This window comes from Phoxinus phoxinus (genome assembly GCF_949152265.1).
Source record: "Phoxinus phoxinus genome assembly, chromosome: 8".
NCBI classification, from domain to species: Eukaryota; Metazoa; Chordata; class Actinopteri; order Cypriniformes; family Leuciscidae; genus Phoxinus; species Phoxinus phoxinus.
The window spans coordinates 27,274,588-27,297,684 of NC_136883.1; the positions used below are offsets into that span (position 1 = coordinate 27,274,588).

General features: G+C 36.9%; 1 protein-coding gene across 1 annotated transcript in view; it reads left to right on the forward strand.

Annotated features, from left to right (window-relative positions):
• cdh13 (cadherin 13, H-cadherin (heart)) overlaps positions 1–23,097 on the forward strand; it is a 352,089-nt gene that overhangs the window by 312,621 nt on the left and 16,371 nt on the right. Inside the window, exon 11 of the mRNA XM_079621335.1 lies at positions 5,167–5,309. Coding sequence (XP_079477461.1) covers positions 5,167–5,309 — 143 coding nt within the window. The remainder of the gene's footprint in view (positions 1–5,166; positions 5,310–23,097) is intronic.

A 23,097-nucleotide genomic window follows, 5' to 3' on the forward strand; every position in this document is an offset into this window, starting at 1 on the left:
TCAACTAACTCTCATTAGAGTATTAGCAGACTGTCTGATTAACATCTGCTAACACTTTATTTTGATGCTCCCCCAACAGACATTCGTATGACCTTAACATCTACTAACTATGGAAGCTTGTTTCCAACCAAAGTAATTGTGACTTTTTATCTTACAATTCTGGAGCTTAAATCTCTCCATTCTGACTTTTTTTCTCAAAATTGCAAGTTTGAATCTCGCAATTCTGACTTTATAGCATGCAATTGCGGGTTTATTTCTTGCAGTTCTGACTTGATAATCATAATTGTGAATTATAAAATCAGAATTGTGAGATACAAACTCGCAATTGTTAGAAAATGTCAGAATTGTGAGATACAAACTCGCAATTGTTAGAAAATGTCAGAATTGTGAGCTGACTTAGAATTAGATTTTATAACTCGAAATTCCGAGTTTATAAAAAAATAGCTCAAAAAGTTAGATTTGCGAGATATAAACTTGTAGTTAGTTGTTAGTTGACATGTAGTTGCAAAGTGTATAGTTTAGAATGTTTAAAGTGTGCCATCGAAATAAAGTGTAACCGATGGTTTTATTTTATTAATATTTTTTTTATTTTTTTTACAATTTTTATTTTTTGCAATTGATGCCGTTACTGGCACAGGTGTTTTGCACATAAAAATACACCTTTCATTATTTGCATCATCATTATATGGATCCTTATTGAAGAAATTGTTTTATACCAAGCCACAGGCCAACGTGTGAGGCAGCATAGATTTCTCCCTCACATAGATCCTTTCCGTGAGCACAAACAGGGATAAAAGGATCAGAATTGATGTACGGAGAGGCCAGAGCAGCCCTCCTGCAGCAGAGAAGCTCTCCCCTGTTCTCTATTAGAAGGTAACGTGGAGAAAAGCCCCTCTGGCCTCCGCCCCCTCGCAGTGATACAGGAGCATAAATATGCACCGCACCCCAGGCCCTCTCCAGGCCTGACACATCATGAAAGGGTGTAAGGAGTAAAAAGTATATAAAAGGTGTCTCAAGAAGTGGCATTTCTTACATTTTAGATTGGGTGAAGAATATCTTTGTTTTCTTCTTTTTCTTCTTTGGTTGGAGGTTTAAGGCTACTTCTCCACAATGCCCTAACCCGGGTGAAGTGAGCTTGTGTGCACTATTGTGCGATTGTGGCTGAAATATAGTCTTCTATATTTAGAAATATAGTTTCTTGTCTTCAGTCCAGCTGTCAGGCACATCAACAACATAGAGACCTTAATGAGCTGCTAAACACATGACAAGCTAAATACACATGCTGTTTACAATTTTTTTTCATTTTTTTTTTATATTCTATGTCATATTTGTTTATTTTAGTTTTATTATGACTAATCAGCAAAAATAGTTTTAATTAGAAGAGATTTTAGAAGAGATATCTAGTAATAATGTGATTGTTTCATATAATATTCTTTATATATTTCTTCTAAAAGCATTGTACATTAGTCAATGCTAATATCTTGCGGTGTTATATTTTTCCTCCTCGTGGATTTGTCAACAGTATGTTTTAATTAAAAGCTTTCAATTATCGCTGGGCTTTTTTGTCAACCGAATTCCTTTGATTTCAAATATACATTTTAAGTATACCCCTGAGATTCACTTGAAAATGAAAACTCTGTCATTATTTACTCCCTTGAATATTTGGTTTGGAACTAACATGTATTTTTGTTGATTCAAAATGACATGCATGCCATTTATTTAGATTAAAACTATATGTGAGCATGACAAGAAATATTCACTAAAATTAAGGGATATTTAACTCAAAGGTGATAATAAAAACAAATTAAAGGTTTGGAAAAACATGAGCCCAAGTAAATGTAAACTATCCTTTCAATATTTCAATAATTGAACAGCACATTTGCATGTTAAATGGTTCTCTGATGTCAGTTAATGATCAAAACATGAAGATAAACAAATACAATATTTAATATTTTTAGCAAGTGTTGTACTATTTTTATATTTATTTTAATTTTAAATTTTTATGATTTAACTAATGATCTTTTCATTAACTCACAAACTCCCTGCAGTTTCCCCGGGGATTTGCGAACCCCAGTTTGAGAAACATTGAATTATTGTTATGATGTGCATTTTCCATCTCATCTTTAGTCCTGTTTACACTTGGTCACTTCATGCAATTTTACTGATCAGATAGAGATCCAATTTGTTAAAACTCTTCCAATTACAATTGTCCACATAAATGTATCTCTGCAAAATTCCTGCGCTATATGTGTACATTAAATGGTGTTCACGTCCAGGGAAGCAACAGAAGGTCCGACCCAGATTCTCCTCAGGTAATCCCGGCTAACAGGGAACGTTCTCAGAATTTCGGCTAACATTCTGGCAAAGTTCCATCAAGTTATGAACAAATGTTCTTCCAGTAACATCAATAGAACGATTGTGTTATCAAAGTTTGTGATATGTAAAATCTTAAAACGTTAGCACAAAAAAAAAATGATACATCGTTCACTGCACGTTTTTTCTGAAACGTTTTAGTTGGATATTCGTCTAACGTTTCATAACGGTCAGAGAACTGAACTGAATTTAAAAGTAGCATTCCTATATGTTTCAAGAATGGAATATTAGCATAACGTTGCATAACCAAGACATTTTTTTTTTTTTTTTTTTTTTTACTAAATAAGAACATTAGCAAAATGCTCTTAGAACATATTTTTGTTAAATGGGATGATGGCAAATTACTTTTCTTGAATAATTTCCTGTGTGAGCAAGAAAGTACACAACTTTGGCCAAAAGGACGAGGATGTTGTGGTATCCTTCGTAGTTTTTATAGTTGTGACATAGTGTGATAATGTGTGTAAGTGAAACCACCAACATCAGCCGAAGCTTTGATTACATGTGAAAGGTCTTTGACAGCTTATTTGTGGTCATTAGCACGTATCGTTATAGATAACATGTTAATTTGCATAATGTGTTTTTAATGGCACGCTAATGACGTTGAGAGGAGGCTAATTGAGTGAAGCACTGTGTGTGTATCAGTAAAAAAAATTGTTTTCTTACAATATAATACTTATGAACAAGTGTCTAGGCCACACCCCCTTTGCAAACTTTCAGGCTGTCTGATTAATGACAGTGTAAAAGGTCGTAGAAATAGATTCTAGAAATGAAATATCCATTTGTTTTGTGTCAATATGAATTGCCAGTTCATGCAAGTCGCAGAGTGTGCTGTTCGAAAATAAATTAAGGGTTGTCAGAGCCGTGATGATGCACAGCAGACAACACCAAAAAAAAAGTCAATGGCCTTGACTTACTTTCTGTGGGTTTGCATGTGTACTGTATATGTGTGTTGCTTTTTATTGTTATTATTATTATATATAAGAAAATGTCACACTAGATTTTTGTACTTTGCGAACTTGGATGTGTCTTTGTATTCTTTTCAGTTACAGAGTATTTTTTGTATTATTATATACAAGATAATGTCACACTATTCTGATGTTTGCACTTGGCGTACAAAGCGGCTCCCTTATCCAGTGGCTCAAAGCTATTGACTGCATTTTCAGCCTTTGTGACACACTCCAGGCCAGAAGAACAAAAAAAGTCTCTAACGAATGCCAGCTGATTTTACAGGAGAATTACAAACTATCCACTTGCGCATCTGAGTCAGGATGTAAGGTATTTGTACCCAGAGCAGCGTGATGGTAATCTCATGCTAGCTTGTTTCCGGGAGCTTGTCCTCGTGAATCAGAGAACATTTCCCTGGGATGTGTTGTGATGGAATGTGGATAAGAATTGCTTTGTGAAAGATGCTTTTTGCTGTCAGAAGGGAATAGAAGGGGGCACAATGGAGCAAAAAAAAAGAAAAAGAAAAAAAATAGCTTACTTTTTTTGGTCTCAAAATGTTTGTACATAAATTGTTTACAAAAATAGTTTAAAAATCATGTAAATATATTGCTGCTGTGGGAGAACTTTCTATTTAGTAAAGAATCCTGAAACAAAACAGATATTTAAAATTATTTAAATATTTCACAATATTACTGGTTTTACTGTTATATAAACCTGTTATATTTCAAGCCTTTATTTGTTGTAATTTGATGATTATGGCGTACAGCTTATGAAAACCCCAAATTCAAAATTAGAATATTGTGAAAAGGTTTTCATAGCTGTAAGCCATAATCATCAAAATTATAACAAATAAAGGCATGAAATATCTCACTTTGCATGTAATGAGTCTATATAATATATTAGTTTCACCTGTTAAGTTGAATTACTGACATAAATGAACTTTTGCACAATATTTTTACACTTATTTTTCGAGTTTCACCTGTATGTGCATATTTTATAAATATGAATCAAATATTTTTTTCTTGTATTCTTAAATGTAAACTTACTTAAACATGTTATTAAAGAAAGAAGAATCATAAACAGTATACAGTCACTCGTAAAATATGCTATGTGTTTTTATTCCCCAGTTCTGTTTTTGCTTTAGTGAGCAACTCCAATTTTTTGTTTAACCCCTTAGGACTGTAAAAAGTCTTTGTTGGTTGTGTTGACTGCTTGTGTTCTTTTGGGAAAGGTATCCGAGTCAGCAAAACTTTTCAGAAAAAAATGAAATCCCCCTCCTCTGTTTTGAAAGAGTCTCTATGGGTTTCCTGAAAGCAGTAAAGCCAGAGAACTTGGCATTTTATTTCAAGTCTGTAAATCTGTGACTCAATTTCAGATTTCAGCACTACTGCAACTATTTTATCCAATCGTAGGCCTACATACACACATGCTTAGTTGTTCTCTCTTTCTGTCACGGCTGATGACATCACATGGTTAACCAATTACAAAACGGCTCATTACTCTTAGAGGTGTCGTTGCAGGTCATTTATCCCTCCTACATGTTTCAGGCACTCTGTTTGCTCCATTTCTTCTTATTTCACTTTCAGCTTACCTTCCTGATAACCCGTCCACACTCTGTGGTGCTAATGCTTGAGGTCATGTTGTTTAAAGGTCAAAAATCTGGTCTGGGAATCAAAAGGTTGTAGGTTCGAACGCCGCAAGGGGGTAATCCATGAGCTGTCAGCATTGTGTTTTTGAGCATACATCGGTTGGTCTAATGGGGATTGTGGACAAATAAACTGAAAGTGATACACTTCAAAAGCACGACGCATTCCAAGAGTGTATGTAATGGTCATGTGTGCCCCTCAGGTTCGCTTTGTTGAGAGACCCGGCAGACTGGCTGATCGTGAACCCGTTCAAAGGCAACGTCACCACCAGGGCCATACTGGACCGCGAGTCTCCACATGTTCACCACAACCAGTACACGGCTCTATTCATGGCCACAGATAACGGTAGGGCTTTTTTTATTTTTTATAAAAAAAAATGTTTTGCATTGGTTGTTATTTTATTCATGTATATTTATACGTTCTACCACACATATTTACTTAACTTAACACACTGAAACGTATTGACATATTGACATAAATAAAATGTGAATTATTTACGTACAGTATGAACAACTTTTAGAAATACTAATGTGTACGAATCCTTCTTTATCAATATTAAAATCTAGAGTTGTCAAAAAGTAGCCTACCGACTTCGGTACCAAGTCCATACTGAAATTTAAAAATTGTGACACTTTGAGCGCTATTGAGCAGAATCGATTAGCGTTTACGATTCCTCTTAACAGCGCTCAAAGCGTTACATTTTTTAAATTTCACTTTCAAAATGAACTTGGTACCGAAGTCAGAACTTTTTGACAACTCTATTAAAATCATTGCATTAATATTTTGATTCTATTGTATCCAATTGAATAATAGCTGCTGTATGTTTCCATCCAAAGTTGCGAATTTAACTTTGGAAAATTGCATAAAACATTTGCGAATAAAGCACCGTTTCCATCCAGTGAGCCGAAGAGTTCAAAATTGTCACTTTCTGATAAACTGCCGCTAAATATCATAAGAACAATAGAAGTTGCTGCCGTAGAAGAAGCCACTGTATATAACAATATATAAATATGTAATAAATGACTTGCAACTCAGAGCACACAGACGAAACCCAATAAACGCGGTCATGTAATCTTGCGGTCATGTAATCTTGTTTTCAGAGGTGGATGCCTGCTGTTTGGAAACAATATAATGTTAGACAAGACAACACGTTAAACCCCTTAAATGAATAGCCTTTCTGTAATTGTTTAACTGATTGTTTATCACTTAATATTTATTTTTTTATATTTACTGTGGCATTTTTCAGTAACATTTACTGTAGGTCAAAAGTGCTCATTATTGTTATGCTGTGACTGACAAGAGAACCATAAAATGTGCCAAAAACGCAACATAAATTCCCAAAAGTAATCAATTGTATGTGTGTGCTGTATTCCACATCTTTACAATCCATACGTTTACGAGACCCAAATTAAATATTCTCAGCAGTGACCGCAACCGTCAAAAATCCTGCCATCGTTACAAATAATAATAATAAATGCCGCCAAGTAAGCTTTACAACATGTTTTACGGCAGTGATATAATACACTTCAAAATAAAAGTCCTACAACACAAAACTGGGGTAACAAGACAGGAATGTAACAATTCGCTCTTCAATAAGGCTTTGTACAATGAAATAGTGGTTTCAAAATCAAGGGCTCAGCACGTTGAAATGTTTCTGAAATGTCAGATCAAGCAGCATGATAATAAATGCATCATGCGTAAGACATTTCACTGTCTAAAACGTGCTCATAATTTGCACTTAACCTTCTATAAATGGTGTGGACACTGGTGCATTTATGAAAGTGCCAACTTCAATAATAAATAAATTTATACTTTTGTCACCTCAATTGTCATCGAAACTAGACACTATCACGGTGAGCCCATTTTCTAGGGTTCTCTATTCAAGTCATCAGCCACGGATTATTCTCCCACCGCAGGAAATTACACGCTTCTGCAGGTCAGAGAACACAGTTGTTACATTAGTGCTCTCTGGGTAGTGTAGTAATTTCTCTCACTTGGCATAAACAACATTTAATTAACCTCTGAATGAGTCACTTCTCAATGTCAAATCTTCTGACAGGGACACTTGGAGGGATTAGAGTAAGAAGGAATGTTACTTTTCTTTCTCTCTCTCTCTCTCTCTCTCTCTCTCTCTCTCTCTCTCTCTCTCTCTCTCTCTCTCTCTCTCTCTCTCTCTCTCTCTCTCTCTCTCTCTCTCTCTCTCTCTCTCTCTCTCTCTCTCTGTCAGCTTGTTGTTTGTCTGTAGGAGGAGGTTGGATTTGGCATTTGAGAGATGACAGATCCATTAAAGGAAACAAGCCAACCAAAACACTTCTCAAAAGTGCTCATATTTGCAGCTTTTATATTTGTGATTTCATACTGTGAGAATTCATACATGCTTTCAAGGGGGAATCAGTAAGGGCTAAATGCACTTTTCCTCTTTATATGTACATCCCTGTTTGAAATAGCACACAATGCTACTCTTATTATTTGTTGGGTAACACTTTACAATTAGGTTCATTAGTTATTGTATTAACTTAGCATGATCTAACAATGAGCAAAACATTTGTTACAGTATTTATTAATCTTTGTTAATGTTAGTTAATAAAAATACAGCTGTAGAGGTATTGTTCACTCTTAGTTCATGTAAACTAACTGGGTATTCCAAAACAGAATGGAGTTTGCAGTTGGCACTTTTAGTACACATTCATATATATATATATATATATATATATATACAGTATGTATACACTGTGTGTGTGTGCGTGCGTGCGTGCGTGCGTGCGTGCGTGCGTGCGTGCGTGCGTGCGTGCGTGCGTGCGTGCGTGTGTGTTATATATATATGTTTATGAATACCATCAACTGAATGCATAATATTGAACCTTAATGAATCTTGCACAATAACTCCTAGTTGGAAACTAGTACCTAACATTTAGTAATTTCAAATACTTATAAAAGTAGGCGGTATATATACTGTATACTAGTATTATATTTCAAACATTGCCTCACTCTATTTACAGTATATCTCTCTCTTTCCTCCTTATATTCTCTTCACATATACAGTGGGGAGAACAAGTATTTGATTTGATTTTGCAGGTTTTCCCACTTACAAAGCATGTAGAAGTCTGTAATTTTTATCATAGGTAGTACTCTTCAACCGTGAGTGACGGAATCTAAAACAACAATCCAGAAAATCACATTGTATGATTTTTAAGTACTTAATTGGCATTTTATTGCATGACATAAGTATTTGATACATCAGAAAAGCAGAACTTCATATTTGGTACTGAAACCTTTGTTGCAATTACAGAGATCATATGTTTCCTGTAGTTCTTGACCAGGTTTGCACACACTGCAGCAGGGATTTTGGCCCACTCCATACAGACCTTCTCCAGATCCTTCAGGTTCCGGGGCTGTTGCTGGGCAATACGGACTTTCAGCTCCCTCCAAAGATTTTCTATTTGGTTCGGGTCTGGAGATTGGCTAGGCCGTTGTCATACTGGGAGACCCAGCCACGACCCATCTTCAATGCTCTTACTGAGGGAATGAGGTTGTTGGCCAAGATCTCACGATACATGGCCCCATCCATCCTCCCCTCAATACGGTTCAGTCGTCCTGTCCCCTTTGCAGAAAAGCATCCCTGAATAATGATGTTTCCTCCTCCATGCTTCATGGTTGGGATGGTGTTCTTGGGGTTGCACTCATTCTTCTTCCTCCAAACACGGTGAGTGGAGTTTAGACCAAAAAACTCTATTTTTGTCTCATTGGACCACATGAACTTCTCCCATTCCTCCTCTGGATCATCCAGATGGTCATTTGCAAACTTCAGACGGGCCTGGACATGTGCTGGCTTGAGCAGGGGGACCTTGCGTGCGCTGCAGGATTTTAATCCATGACGGCGTAGTGTTACTAATGGTTTTCTTTGAGACTGTGGTCCCAGCTCTCTTCAGGTCATTGACCAGGTCCTGCCGTGTAGTTCTGGGCTCATCCTTCACCTTCCCCATGATCATTGATGCCCCACGAGGTGAGATCTTGCATGGTGCCCCAGACCGAGGGAGATTGACCGTCATCTTGAACTTCTTCCATTTTCTAATAATTGCACCAACAGTTGTTGCCTTCTCACCAAGCTGCTTGTCTATTGTCCTGTAGCCCATCCCAGCCTTGTGCAGGTCTACAATTTTATCCCTGATGTCCTTACACAGCTCTCTGGCCATTGTGAAGAGGTTGGAGTCTGTTTGATTGAGTGTGTGGACAGGTGTCTTTTATACAGGTAATTAGTTCAAACAGGTGCAGTTAATACAGGTAATGAGTGGAGAACAGGAGGGCTGTTGTTTTAGATTCCGTCTCTCACAGTTGAAGAGTAGCTATGATAAAAATTACAGACCTCTACATGCTTTGTAAGTAGAAAAACCTGCAAAAATCGGCAGTGTATCAAATACTTGTTCTCCCCACTGTAATCTAGTCACAAGGTCTGGATGAGATGTGCTCATTTCAGAGTATGTATATGCGGCACTGTTGACTCTGAGCAGTCTTCCTGTCATCACCACCCTCCCTAATTCACACTCTTTCTCTCTCTCTATCTCTGTCTCACATGAGGGAATTGGGGAGTGTGAGAGATGTTGATTTTAGGCTAAATTGCTTTCTGTGATCGTGAGGAAAGCAAGATTGTGAGGCCAGAGAAATGCAAGTGGCTTTGTTTGCGTTGGGGAGTATATCACTGCAGGTGAACCCCACAGCAAAGAGCAAATAACATATAAGAATTCCACAGCCCAGACATCAATCTGAGTATATATGCAAATCCAAGTTTAACTTAAGATCGATAACGGTTCGATTTTTTTTATTTCATACTCGTAATAAGTTATTAATCATTGTTTGCTGAGGTTTCAAAAAGGTTAAGGTGACTTGCGGCTATGTGTCATATTTCAGAGTTTGAATTTTTCATTGAGATGTAGACATTTGAGATGCAGACCAGAGGCTTATTTAAATAAATGTCAAATGTCCACAAATAAGTTTTACTTTGAGGTCACTTTCTGCATTATCTTTCTCCGTTTAGTTCAACTGAGTTCACTTAGTGGGAAAGGATATCTTATTTTAGGCGTTATTAAAATCACAATGAAATCAAAATGAGCTATTTAATTTTTTTACAGAATGATAATGGTCGGCGTGCACGGCCTAAAAGGGTTGTCCCTATTCTCTTAATGAGTAATGGGTGTGTTTTGGGCGTAACGTGCAATAAACCAATCAGATTGTAATTTCCCATTCCCTTTAAAAGTCAGTTGAGCTCGCACCATGGCGGGTTGCTATTTACATGGCGGAATTTGCAAGCGGAAAGACTGAACGCTTCTCCAGAGAGGAAACGAATCTGCACGTGCTCGAGGTTAAAGCGTACAAGCAGACCATCTACGCGTCAAGCCCGATTCCATCATATACAGGTGCTGGTCATAAAATTAGAACATCATCAAAAAGTTTATTTATTTCCAGAATTCAACTTAACAGGTGAAACTAATATATTTTATAGACTCATTACATGCAAAGTGAGATATGTCAAGCCTTTATTTGTTATAATTTTGATGATTATGGCTTACAGCTTATGAAACCCACAAAATAAAAATCCCAGAAAATTTGAATATTACATGAAATCACACAGTAATTACACAGTAATACCATGGTCATTGAACCAGGTTTTGGTTCTTTTGGCAGTGTGGGCAGGTGCAAATCCTGCTGGAAAATGAAGGACGCATGAAGTACACTGAAAATGTCCTGGTAGACAGCTGCGTTGACTCTGGATTTAATAAAGCACAGTGGATCAAAGTCCTCTTTTCTGATGAGAGCAAATTTTGCATCTCATTTGGAAACCAAGGTCCCAGAGTCTGGAGGAAGAGAGGAGAGGCACACAATCCAAGATGCTTGAAGTCCAGTGTGAAGTTTCCACAGTCTGTGTTGGTTTGGGGAGTCATGTCATCAGCTGGAGTTGCAAATGAGATGCTAAATTTGCATATATAATATATACGTTTCACCTGTTAAGTTGAATTCTTGAAATAAATCAACTTTTTGATGATATTCTATTTTTATGACCAGCATCTGTATATCTTTACACAATATTATTATTTTACATTGTAATCCTTTTATTTTTAATATTTGGCTATTTTTTGTGTACTGCTGCTGCCCTGTTTGTGTAATAAGCAGAGTGGACGAGCATTGTGGACCCGCCTATAGGCGCATATCACTATTTTTTTTTTATATATATATATATATATATTTATTTATTTTTTATTTTTATTTTAAAGTACAATCTATTTCAATTGCCTCAAAATAGCAACGCGCCAATAATGCACCTGAACACAGCTCGTTTTCAGACCAGCATGCCCATGAACGCACAAATAGGCGCAAATGCATTTGCTATTTAAACAAGGTGGCGCAGGACGTGAAAATGATAACAGCGTCGGGCTGAAACTAGCAAAAAGCACTTGCGCCGCGCCTGGCGCCTCATTGCGCCAAGTGTATGATAGGGCCCTTCATTTTCTCCCAAGTTATTGATTGACTTTAGTAGACCTGGAGTATCGCACACAAAACTTAGGCACATATTGATTATGCTTCTATATTGCTTTTATTGTTGTTTTAAAGCTTAGAACCACAAGTACTCATTTATTTTCCACTCTTTTTAAAATAGTGACTAGGATATTCTTCAAAAAAGTACAAAATGTGAAAAATATGAAAAGTCATAGAGGTTTTGAACAACATGAGGGTATGTGAATGAAGGATGGATGAACTATCCCTTTATCTTTCTCTGAGTCAATAGAAAAACTTGTCTTTTACACACTCTTTTAGACTAATATGTGTCTTTGATATATTATATGTATTATATGGTGAGGACTTGTGTCAGTGCTTCAAACTGAATGTTAACATGCTTTTCGTTTGTGTGTCTGTACGGCTGTGTGTGTGTACAGTGCTGTATTTTACACCGCTTGTGTTTCTCTGGTATCCCAGGCAGATCTAGTCTATCACAGACTCCCTATTCTGTGGCAATCTGTCCGATGATTGCATGACATGAAAGTCACACTGGTCACTAACAGGCTATCGATCTAGACTGGAGTCCCATGTCTTTATTTCAAGGGCTCAGATGAGTGTTGCCTCTCTATCTCTCTCTCTCTGTGTCTGACCGCTGACCACAGAGAAGTGGAGAGCGTTGATTGAACAAGAATGATAGAAGGGAGAGGGAAAATGAGAATATGCTGAACTGATAGAAACGAGTGCAGATAGGACTAGTGGATACAGAGTTGATGTAGCTTAGTCTGTGTGCACTTGTAGTCTGTTTTCTACCCATGTGTGTTTACATGTGTGACTACATATTAAATGAATAGTTCACCTAAATTAAATTCTTGAGATCATTTACTCACTCCCATGTAAATGTAACCCTCATATTCATTTATTTGTATTTTGTAAAGCCCATATGAAAATGGGAGAGAACATGTATTTCCTTTTATTCTTTACATATACTATCATTTAAAAGTTTTGGGGTCGATAAAATGTTTAATTTTTTTTTTAAAGAAATCTCTTCTGCTCACCAAGACTACATTTATTTGATCAAAAATACAGCGAAACAGTAATATTAATTATCAACAGCCATCTCTCCAGTCTTCAGTGTCACATGATACTTCTAATATGCTCATTTGGAGCTCAAGAAAAAAAATATTTGATCATTTCTATTATCAATTTTGAAAACAGTTGTGCAGCTTAATATTTTTGTGGAAAAGTTTTTTTTTTCAGAATTCTTTGATTAATAGAAAGTTCAAATTAACAGCATTTATAATTAAATTTAAATTTATTTTTTACAATGTGTAGACTTTACTGGCACCAATGTATTGCATCCTTGCTGAGTAAAAATATTTTTGTGTACTAGTACTTATTGAAGTTTGGTATTTTTCACCATTTGTGGCTGAATGTTGTAGTGCAGTATGCTAGTGCTAAAATATTTATCAGTGATCAACATAAAGTTAAGGGATTATTTAAATAGTTTTACTTTCCATCGATTCCATTTTATTATTTTTTTATCCAGATTTTTTTTCATTTATCTGTGAGGAACAAAGACCAATTTCATGTCATGTAGCCTGTAGATTTGACTTATGTTGCTTAATAGCAAAAATGCAAGCAAGTTGTTCCAAATCTGTATGAATTGCTTTCTTCTGCTGAATTTGGAACAACTTGAGGGTAAGTAAATGATGACAGAATTGTCATTATTTGGGGACCTATCCCTTAAGTCCAGAACACAAACTAACATTGTACAGTATCAGTTTGGAACAATCAGTCCTACCAACCTCTAGCCTTGAGTTGGAGTAAATGGATCCATTTTGCAGCTCCCAGTGTGTGAAGTTGCAGACTCACTGGAGTGGCGGGGAGCTGCTGAAGTGCAACATTTTTCTGAGCCTGGTGGGCTAAGTCTTGTCTGTCAGCCTGGGGTTAATGATTCAAGTCCTTACAACACCTGCTGGAACCGAACCATTCTCAGAAGCGTGGAGATGGAGGGACTGTGCAATTTCAACATGGGCAGAGGTTCCGTCATTTAGAGGGCCTAATCAGCTGTTTCGGTGTGAGACACAGGCAGATTTTTCTTCTGTTCCTTCATTCCCCACTGCGCCAGCAGATGTTCACCCATTCCATCACTCTTCAGGGAGTGTGTATGTGTGTGTGTGTGTGTGTGGGTAAACCGCCCACCATGTTTATGTCATGTTTCCTATGGAAGGTTGGTTATCTGTAAAAAGTTAGCTCTTATCCGTATTTTCTTATGTTTGTTTAGTCTTTTTTCTTTTTCTTTTTTCCCACGAAGAAGCTGCATAACAGAGATTTACATATATTCCACAAGACAAAATAATTACAAAATTTAAACAAATTGTTGTGTTTAAAACTGTTGACTCAGCCTGTTTTGCCTCAGTGGTCATTTGGAGCTGGGATTGGATATGGATTTCCTGATTAGATTTAATTTAATTCTATTTTTATTATTTTATACAGTCAAATATATGTAAATATTTGAGTGTCAAGTAGTAGATGTATTTGGCCAAGAGAGCTCCACACGCTGTGAGAGAGCTCAACGCTCTGCAACTGAAGAAAAGAATGCGCATAGAAGAAACACCAGTAAATTAAGTAAACATCATCTTCAGTTTGACAACACACTCAATTGTGCAAATACTCACAATGCAACCAAATACAGAAGCGTGCTGCAAATACTCACAATGCAATCAAATACAAAAATTAGCTGCAAATACTCATAAAGCAACCAAATACAGAAATGTGCTGCAAATACTCAACGCAACCAAATACAGAAACGCGCTGCAAACACTCACAACGCAACCAAATACAGAAATACACTGCAAATATCACAAAACTATCAAATACTGAAATGTGCTGCACACTCTCATAACCCAACCAAATACAGAAAAGTGCTGCAAATATTCACAACGCACACAGCTGGCTGAGACCGCTTATTGTTCAATGTCTACTCGTCAGTGGTGTTGTCCATGAACTGAAAGGTGAATTTTTTGTTTATTTTAAAAGCACGTTTCTGTATTTGGTTGCATTGTGAGTATTTGCAGCACATGTGTTGTCAGACTGAGGAAGATGATTTCTTAATTTGATCGTGTTTTTTTCTATTTGCGTGTTATTTCTTCAGTTGTAACGCGTTGAGCTCGCTCGGCCACCGTACATAAGGCAAAAAAATAACTTGATGCTTATTGAGTGAATTTGCTCCCTCCTTCACATAAAGAATATGTCTTATTGAATAAGCCTCCTATGTAGGGCACATCTTCCTGCCTCTAGACATACAGTTTCACCATTAAATATGCCCTGGAAACAAAATAATGTCACGTAGCTCAACACCACTCCTCCAAGAAGCATCACGCTGCTGTCACATGCTGTGCTTTCATGTTATGTCACAGTTGCCCACGTCTTTGCATTTTATTTAAAAACTCATCTGCTGATGTTCACTTGTCATTTAGGGCAGGCAATGTATTATCAGGAATGTTGCTGCACAATATAAAAGGCTCTTTATGTATGCATGAGAGGTTTGCTTGGAGCATTAGCATATACCGCTGAGACCTTTGAACATCCGCATTGTGGAGGGAGGAACTGTATTCATCGCTCCAGTGCTACCAATCTAGCTCCGAGGCACTTGTTTGGATAACATGCTGTTTTCTAGTATTCGGCCTCCACACCTGCCCTAGTTTTGCATAGAGATTGTTGTGAAGTCCTTGCTAATTTAAGGTCAAATATTTGCTATTGTTGTAGCCAGTATATTAGAATTGGTCAAACCTCCAGGGAAAGAAAGATATTATAAGCCTTTTTTAAATGTATTATGAAACCCTTTTTTAAGAAGAAAAAATATTTTAACTTAATAGTTCTTAAGATAAATTTGAATTTGATAAAGTGTAAGATTGTGCCGTTCTTAAAAAAAATCTTACATTTTTTAAATATTTTAAATCTTACATTATTACATATTTTCTTAAGAACTTTTTTCTTAAGTATAACAGACATATTGTTCTATAAAATTCTCATTTATTATAGGAATGTTTTGTGGTGAGCATCGTATGACTGCAATTCCATTCAGGTGAATAGAAAGCTTGTTGTAAAATTATATTTGAATCGTTCAGAATTTCACTTATGTTTTTTAGATTTCATTCATTTTTTACCAATTGAAGAGTAACAGTTAAGGGAAGTCCACAGATACTTGCCTGTGGCACTGTCTTGTCCATAATTGGTGCTCTCCAATTTAGAGACTTTTCTTTTAGAGGAGACCTAGTGAGGTGTTTCTTCCCAACAGATCCTCTCTGGCACTATACTTTAAAGAAGAATGAAGATGTTCAAGGGCCCTCAAGAGCTATATCCAAAAGCTATAATGGTACCATAATGAGATCAGAAAGCCAAGGACCTCACAGTTCTTACCAACCACAGCTTTGGTTTCTCCACTGCTTCTCTTGACAAACTCACTCTGTCCTCTCAACAGTCAAAGCATCTTTCCACCTCCTCTGGCTCTCAAGGGTCATAAGATAAAAGGAGGGTGGACTTCTGTGCAGGAGACCGTTGCTTTTTGAGATCAAAGACATTTGGGAAGCTTGGAAAAGGTGTAGGTGTTGCTTCTTGTAGATTGTACAGGGCTTGTGGAGAGCAAGTGTTTTGGTTGCTTGCTTTACCAAACTAATAAGACAGAAAAACACAGGAAAGCGCCGTACACTCTTAAATTATCATCCCCTGTCTGCTGGCCTAAATTGACACTGATTGGTTTTTGCAGACACTACGGCATCTGATTTGTCTCTGGACTTTGAAGTCTGAAGTGCTGTTGGAAGAACATTCTTGTCTCTAATAACACAACTCCTGTCACGTCCACTTGTGCGACTTTCAAGGGGGAAATAGAGCTTAATCACGCATCCTCTCTTCAAACTAAAGGGGACTTTGACGTAAAGAATGATGCCAGCCCTTGATTCAATATTATATACTGATGAAAGGATGGTCCATGCATTGTCAAAGCAGAGTTAGAGAGTTCCTTCACTCCAGGTTTCTCATTAAAGGGAACCCAGGAGGCTAATCAGAGGCTTTTGTTCTAGAGTGACTTGCAGGTTTAATCGGCTACTCATTGTCAGGTTCCAGCTGAGTGAAGCAAGAGGACCTGACTTTAATTGCAGATCAATTGTCTCCCTTGTTAAAGGGATAGTTCATCCAAAAATGAAAATTACCCCATGATTTACTCACCCTCAAGCCTTCCTAGGTGTATATGTCTTTCTTCTTTCAGACTAATACAATCAGAGTTATATTAAAACATGTCCTGGCTCTAAGCTTTATATTGGCAATTAATGGAAGATGATATTTTGAAGCCCAAAAAAGTGCATCCATTCATGATAAAAGTGATAAAAGGGGTTAATAAAGGCCTTTTCAAGCGAAGTGATTAGGGGTGTAACGATACCTTCATTTCACGATTCGATATATATCACGATACTGAACTCACGATACGATATTATTGCGATACTCCCAAGACATATGATAAAAGGTTAACAAAAAATTTACTGTTGATTAAAATGCTAACTTTGATATTACATTGTGGGTTTAAATGAACAGGTTTGGACTTGGTGCTTGTAATTCAAGGACAATGGTGACACCAGAATAAAAATATTCATGATTCTGAAGCTGACCATTGCATTATTATACATTATAATCAACATTATATAGTAGTTTAATGTAGTACTGACACTAAAACTCTAAAAACATGATTTTTTTCTTATACAGTAATTTCTATTTTGGGTGAACTATCCACGATACATATTGTCACTATCCACGATACGTATTGTTGCATTTTTGTATTGCGATATATTGTGGCACGATATATTGTTACACCCCTAGAAGTGATGCATTTGTGTAAGAAAAATATCTACATTTGTAACTTTTTCAACTAAAATATTTGGCTTCCGGCAGATGGCCTTCGCAAGTTGACTTACGCCAAAAGAGGAACACTTGACGCGATGTATGACGTAGGAGTAGCGTAAGCTTTGACGCCTCTCGTGGTTCAAACAAACAGGACTGGGCAACAACCTCAAGCTCCTCCGACATTTCTCTTTAAAAAAATTCGTTTTAGACTTTAGACACTAATTTGTGACCAGTGTTTTTTTTTTTTTTTTGCTCTATCATCTGCGCTTCCGCGTTCGTCAATGCATCATGCGTCAGGTCAATAGTTACTCTTTCGCTGTAAATTGATGCGTATGGCCATCTGTCGGAAGCTATTTTAGTTGATAAAGGTTTAAATAAGGATATTTTTCTCACAAAAACTTTTTTCGCTTCATAATGCCTTTATTAAACCCCCAGACCCATGTGGAGTACTTTTATGAAGGATGGATGCACTTTTTTTTGGCCTTCAAAATCATATCCTCCATTCACTGCCATTATAAAGCTTGGAAGAGCCAGAACCATTTTTATTTAACTAGGATGGCATAGGGCGAGTACTTGAGGGTGAGTAAATCATTTTATTGGACTAATCGTCCTCACGTCATCACATTACGCCTGAAACGTGAGAGAGAGAGGTCATCCAAAGTTAGTGGAATCCATTGTTAACATGACGATCCACTAAAAATCACTTTGAGACCAGTTACCATCATGTGTCATTCATTTTGCATCCAATGCAGTGACATTCTTAAGTGTGACTTCTAAAGTGTCTAAAACTTTTTTTGGGCCACTCTGCATCTCAAAATAGAACATTTAGAAGCATTGATGAATTGAACAAGCTTAATGTGCATTTTTTAGAAAGTTAATGTGCTGTTACAGTACGCTTGTATAAGTTGTTTTATTCCTATAGGACTTTGTACCGAAGCTTTAAAATCTCAGCATGCCAAAGCAGTGTGTGAAAAGAGACATCTGCTCGAGTCTTGTGTGTCATCTCAGAGTCTGTGACCACTGCAGTGAGCAACCACAGAGTCCACACCCCCCACTGTGCTTTCCCTTCTGACTCAGACACCCTCCCGATCACATCCCCATTTACATCCTGAATCTCAACTCTGGTGCTTCATTGTTTTTTTAAAGAGTTTGTGGAGATATATTGACTATTTAACACATTTCTCTAATACTTCAGCAATTCTAATAGTCATAATCACAAAGCTTAGTGAATTACTCTGTGAATTATTTCTTATGGCCACTAGCCATAAGCTTTAGAATAGATGGAGTAGCCAGAAACTACCGGAAATCGTTCATTTTCAGTAAGAGCTGGTGATTTGGGTTGCAGTGTGCAAACGTGCTTGAAGGCGATGCAACAGAGTTGAGCAGAATTGAGCAGTGAGCAGAAATATAGCAGTTTATCTGATTATCCCCTCCTCTGATTCCTTGGCTCAAGACGATTGGACTGCTATGACATCATTTTCCCTCATGAAATTTTGGACTTTCATCCCATTTTCACCAAAAGTGTCTATTAATCTTCAGACCATGCAGGCAAAAAGTTATTAAAAGCTCCCAGCCATGCTTACATAACTCATTGTGCCTTTTTTTTTTGTGGTTGGCCACTTAATTGCTATATTATTATGATTATTTTTTATTTATTTATAGGAGCTAGTATAGGAAGTGTCTTTTGTCTATTGTTTGAAATTGCGACTTCAACAAATATTTTATACATACAACACTTTTGCCATTGAAAATGATAGGTCAGACAAGATATTGAGTGAAAGAGGGAGAGAGAGTGAACAGACAGCGATACAGACAGAGAAACACTTGGTATTAGCCCAAGCTGTTGGTAGTCAATTGGTCCGTCTTGCAGAAAAGCATCAGGTGGAACAGACGCTATGGGCCAGTGGGTCAGTACCAAAATAAAGCAACTCTCTGAACCTAGGGTCTGTCTTTTGGGTCTGAGGGGATGAGATAGGGTCCCGTACTGTCACAAAATCATTAATGCAACCAAAGGCATCGTTCCCCGACCTGTCATTCAAACTTTACCTAAGCAAGGATGATACATTTCAGATATTTTTTTCTGGGTGTTTCTTCAGCAATGGCTACTTTCTGTCTCTGCGGACTTTCACAGGTTTATATATTTTTTTGTCCACTAACATCACTGGTAAATATGAATGTCAAATATGAATGAATGATGTTCTGCTCTTTCCTGAAGTATTATAAACATTTCCGCCACAATTCAAGTTGATTTGTGCAAATAAAAAAATGCGAACTTTTCAAAATGTTCTGGCTCCATTGTCTTATGGTATTGTCTCCTAAATACATAACATTTCAATTTATTTTCACAATCAATATAAAAAAAATACAGTGCAGATGCTTTTGTGTGTGTGTTTTTTTTTATTATTATTTTATTGTTTTTTGCTAGCCATAATATTGGAAGAGTTTTCTCAGCTATAGAAAAAAATTAATAGTGTTTTATAATGCAGAGGGGAAAGACAAAGAACAGTTTTGTATTTGATTGTGAATCTGCTCACGAACAGCTGTGAGGCTGAAAAACTATCTCTTCCATATCAACAATGTTTAGCGATGCATTAGGAAGAAGTTTAGAGAAGAGGGAATTGGATCTCAGCAAAGTCAGACAAGATATGAGCCTGGCTATATATATATATATCAGCGCACCATGACAAAGGGGAAAATAAATCACTCTCATTATGGACGGGAAAGAAGACAGCATCCGAAACATCCAGTCCCATTACATGCTGCATATGTAATAGACATATTTATGCAAACAACCCTTTCTTATCCTTGTCTCATGAATATCTTTTATGTCAACGCTGCATGTTAAACAAAGCGGTGTGTACTCAACTATTCATGAAGTCTGCTGTATATTTCAGCTCAAGTTTACCTTAATCAATACTGATGTTACAGGGGTCGCCGGTTTCTAAGATGAAAGTTATTAAGTGATAAACTGCGCTACTGCTCATTTCTAGAACACTTTATGGTGCATCTAAATGTGTGTAATAGGCCTTCAGTGTGAGTTAGAGGAGGAGGGAGCTCTTAGCACCGCTGAAGATGATTATGATGATGATACTGATGAAGATGGTAAAAACTAGAGCGATCAAGCGAGGGAAAGTGTTTTTTCCTCAGTGAAGACAAATAACGTTAATGTTTTCTAACCACGTACAGCAACCGTGTGTAAATGGGGAAGATTTGCATTCCCTCATGCATATATGTCTTCTCTGAGTCCCACAGCACACACATTCGAAAGCTTCATAAAGACTGACTGATACGATTAAACATCATGATGTATTTTCTAGGAGCAGAATTGAAGAACTTTGTTGTAGTCGCACCATACATTTTATTATTATTGTTATACGATAGACTCGTACATTATTTGCTCACATTTTAAAATGTATGAATGTCATTGCATTAGATACAAAAGATACAAACGATGAAGCATTTATTTTAATGAAAGAACAATACACATTTAAAGCATTTTAATCTATATTTTCATAATGAAATCAAAAGGCGTTTTGGACACTGTGGCTGTCAAACGTTATTTGTTTGCTGATGCGATTTATCTAATGCAATGAAATGAATAGGATGCACGATTAATCGTTAAAAGATTGCGATCTCAATCTCAATTCAAATACTCATGCAATCTTATTCCTAAATGAAAACGATTTGGCTGTCTGATCCAGAGAGAACAGTTATAGTGAAACGACTTCACAAACAGTCTTGTCAACAACACTATCATTATTTCTGGCTTACAATAATTCAAATTATCACAGAAGTACTTGGATAAAGTTTGTAGTTCGGATATAAACACTGATGCCTACGGCATATGAGATAGAAAAAAATCACCCTTTGAAAGTAACTTTAACCACCAGTAACGGCTTTAAATAAATATTGCATCAATTGCATCGTTACACCAGTTGGTGGCTGTTAAAAAATATATTTGTCATTCAATCATTCATTCAAGAGATTAATTCAAAAACACTGATTCATCCAGTAATGAAACAAGTGTTTATGAGTGAGTAATTGAATCATTCATTCAACCCGACTTAAAAAATAATAATAACATCTAGCAAATTACATGTTATTTTATTTAATTATTCTATTCAGAATCATGGGAGAATTGTGATTCTGTATTTATTTTAAACAAACAAAAAAGTGATTCTCAATTTATCCATAATCATGCAGCTCTAGATTGAAGTATCCAAATGCATTTTTTAAGATTATTGGAGTATTTTTTACAAGAAAATACTATTTATTAATTCCATGTGATACTTTGTTTCTTCGTGTTTGTTTGTGAAATGTACTTGCAAATTCTGAGTAAAAAGAATGTCTACATCAAATTCTTCAGTGTACAGGAACTGTAGCATTATGTAGGTTCAGGTTTTCTTCAGCATTATTGTTACATACTGGGCCACCTAGACGCCCAGTTTCCCTGAATGACTGATGTGTTAGTCAATTTATGTTTGTCTGCATTGACGAGACACAGATGCAAGTGCGGCTAATGAAAGTCCCAGCCACGCTCCTCTTCCCCGCGGGCGCACCCTTCTAGCGCATAACCGAGTGATGAGGACGATAGAAGGGAAGAAGACTTACAGTCTCAATAATTCCCTTGTGCAAAGCTAAAATACTTCCGTAGTCTTTGGGGAGAAAATAAATTGGAGGTCAGTGGCAGTATGTGGAATGTTTGTCTTCACCAGACCAAAACTAATCGTGATGCAATAACGTTCCATATTTCTGCTAGCTTTCAGAAAAGTTGAAATTGTTTGCTTTTCATCTATTCAGATGCATTTTTATAATATCAATCAAAATATGAGAGATAAAGGCACAATATATTTATATAAACTATATTGTGTTTTGTGCAATGTCTTAATATAACCTTTATTGCATTTGCCTTTTATGTATAAACCTCACTTGGGCATATAGCAGTGTGGCGCATTAAATATGAATGCATTTTAGTGTCTATATGAGTCACAGATGTGATCTCTCATCCGAACGCTCTCCGTTCCAGTGGAATAACACAATAACATGCTACCAGATATGTCACTGTGACTGATCTACAGACAAAAAGAGGCTATTTTCATGTTTATTAATAAAAAGTGGTTGAGGAAGATTCCAGCTCGCAACCTCTTGCACTTGAGGACAGAAGTATTACTCTGAACCGCATCAGCTCATGCTCTGGAAGGGTGCCCAAGCCCCCCTGAATATTCTAGAGTCGCCCCTGCATGCATCTGGGATTTTTATGTGATCCATATCTTGTGCTTTTAGCTGTTTGGGTCAGAAAGCGGTCAATAGCGGTGCTTATGAGCATAAACCTATAAATCTATATCCAGTCGCTACCATATACCAACCCAACCGGCTGTATTTATGTAATACTTGCCTTGACCTTTGTCGTCTTTCAATCATTGGTTTGTTCACTGGTCTTGAAAGTGAAGCAATGGATGTATTTACGAATGCGCACACAAGCCACGTCTAAATTTTTAAAGAGTTCATGATTTATAAATCAGATCGCTGTTATCGCTCATGGCGGGACGTGTTTTCTTCTGTGAAGCATAGTGAGAAGTCTGCCGCTTTTATGGTGTTAGGCGAGGCGGTTTGCTTTTGTCCATGGATACGCGTTTCTTTTCGTCTTGTGAAACGTCTTGTTACGTACTCGGCAATCTTTTCGAGCAGAAAATCAATAAAACATGGCAAGAACGTCATTGTTCTGCCTCTAAACGCTGCAGGTGTACTT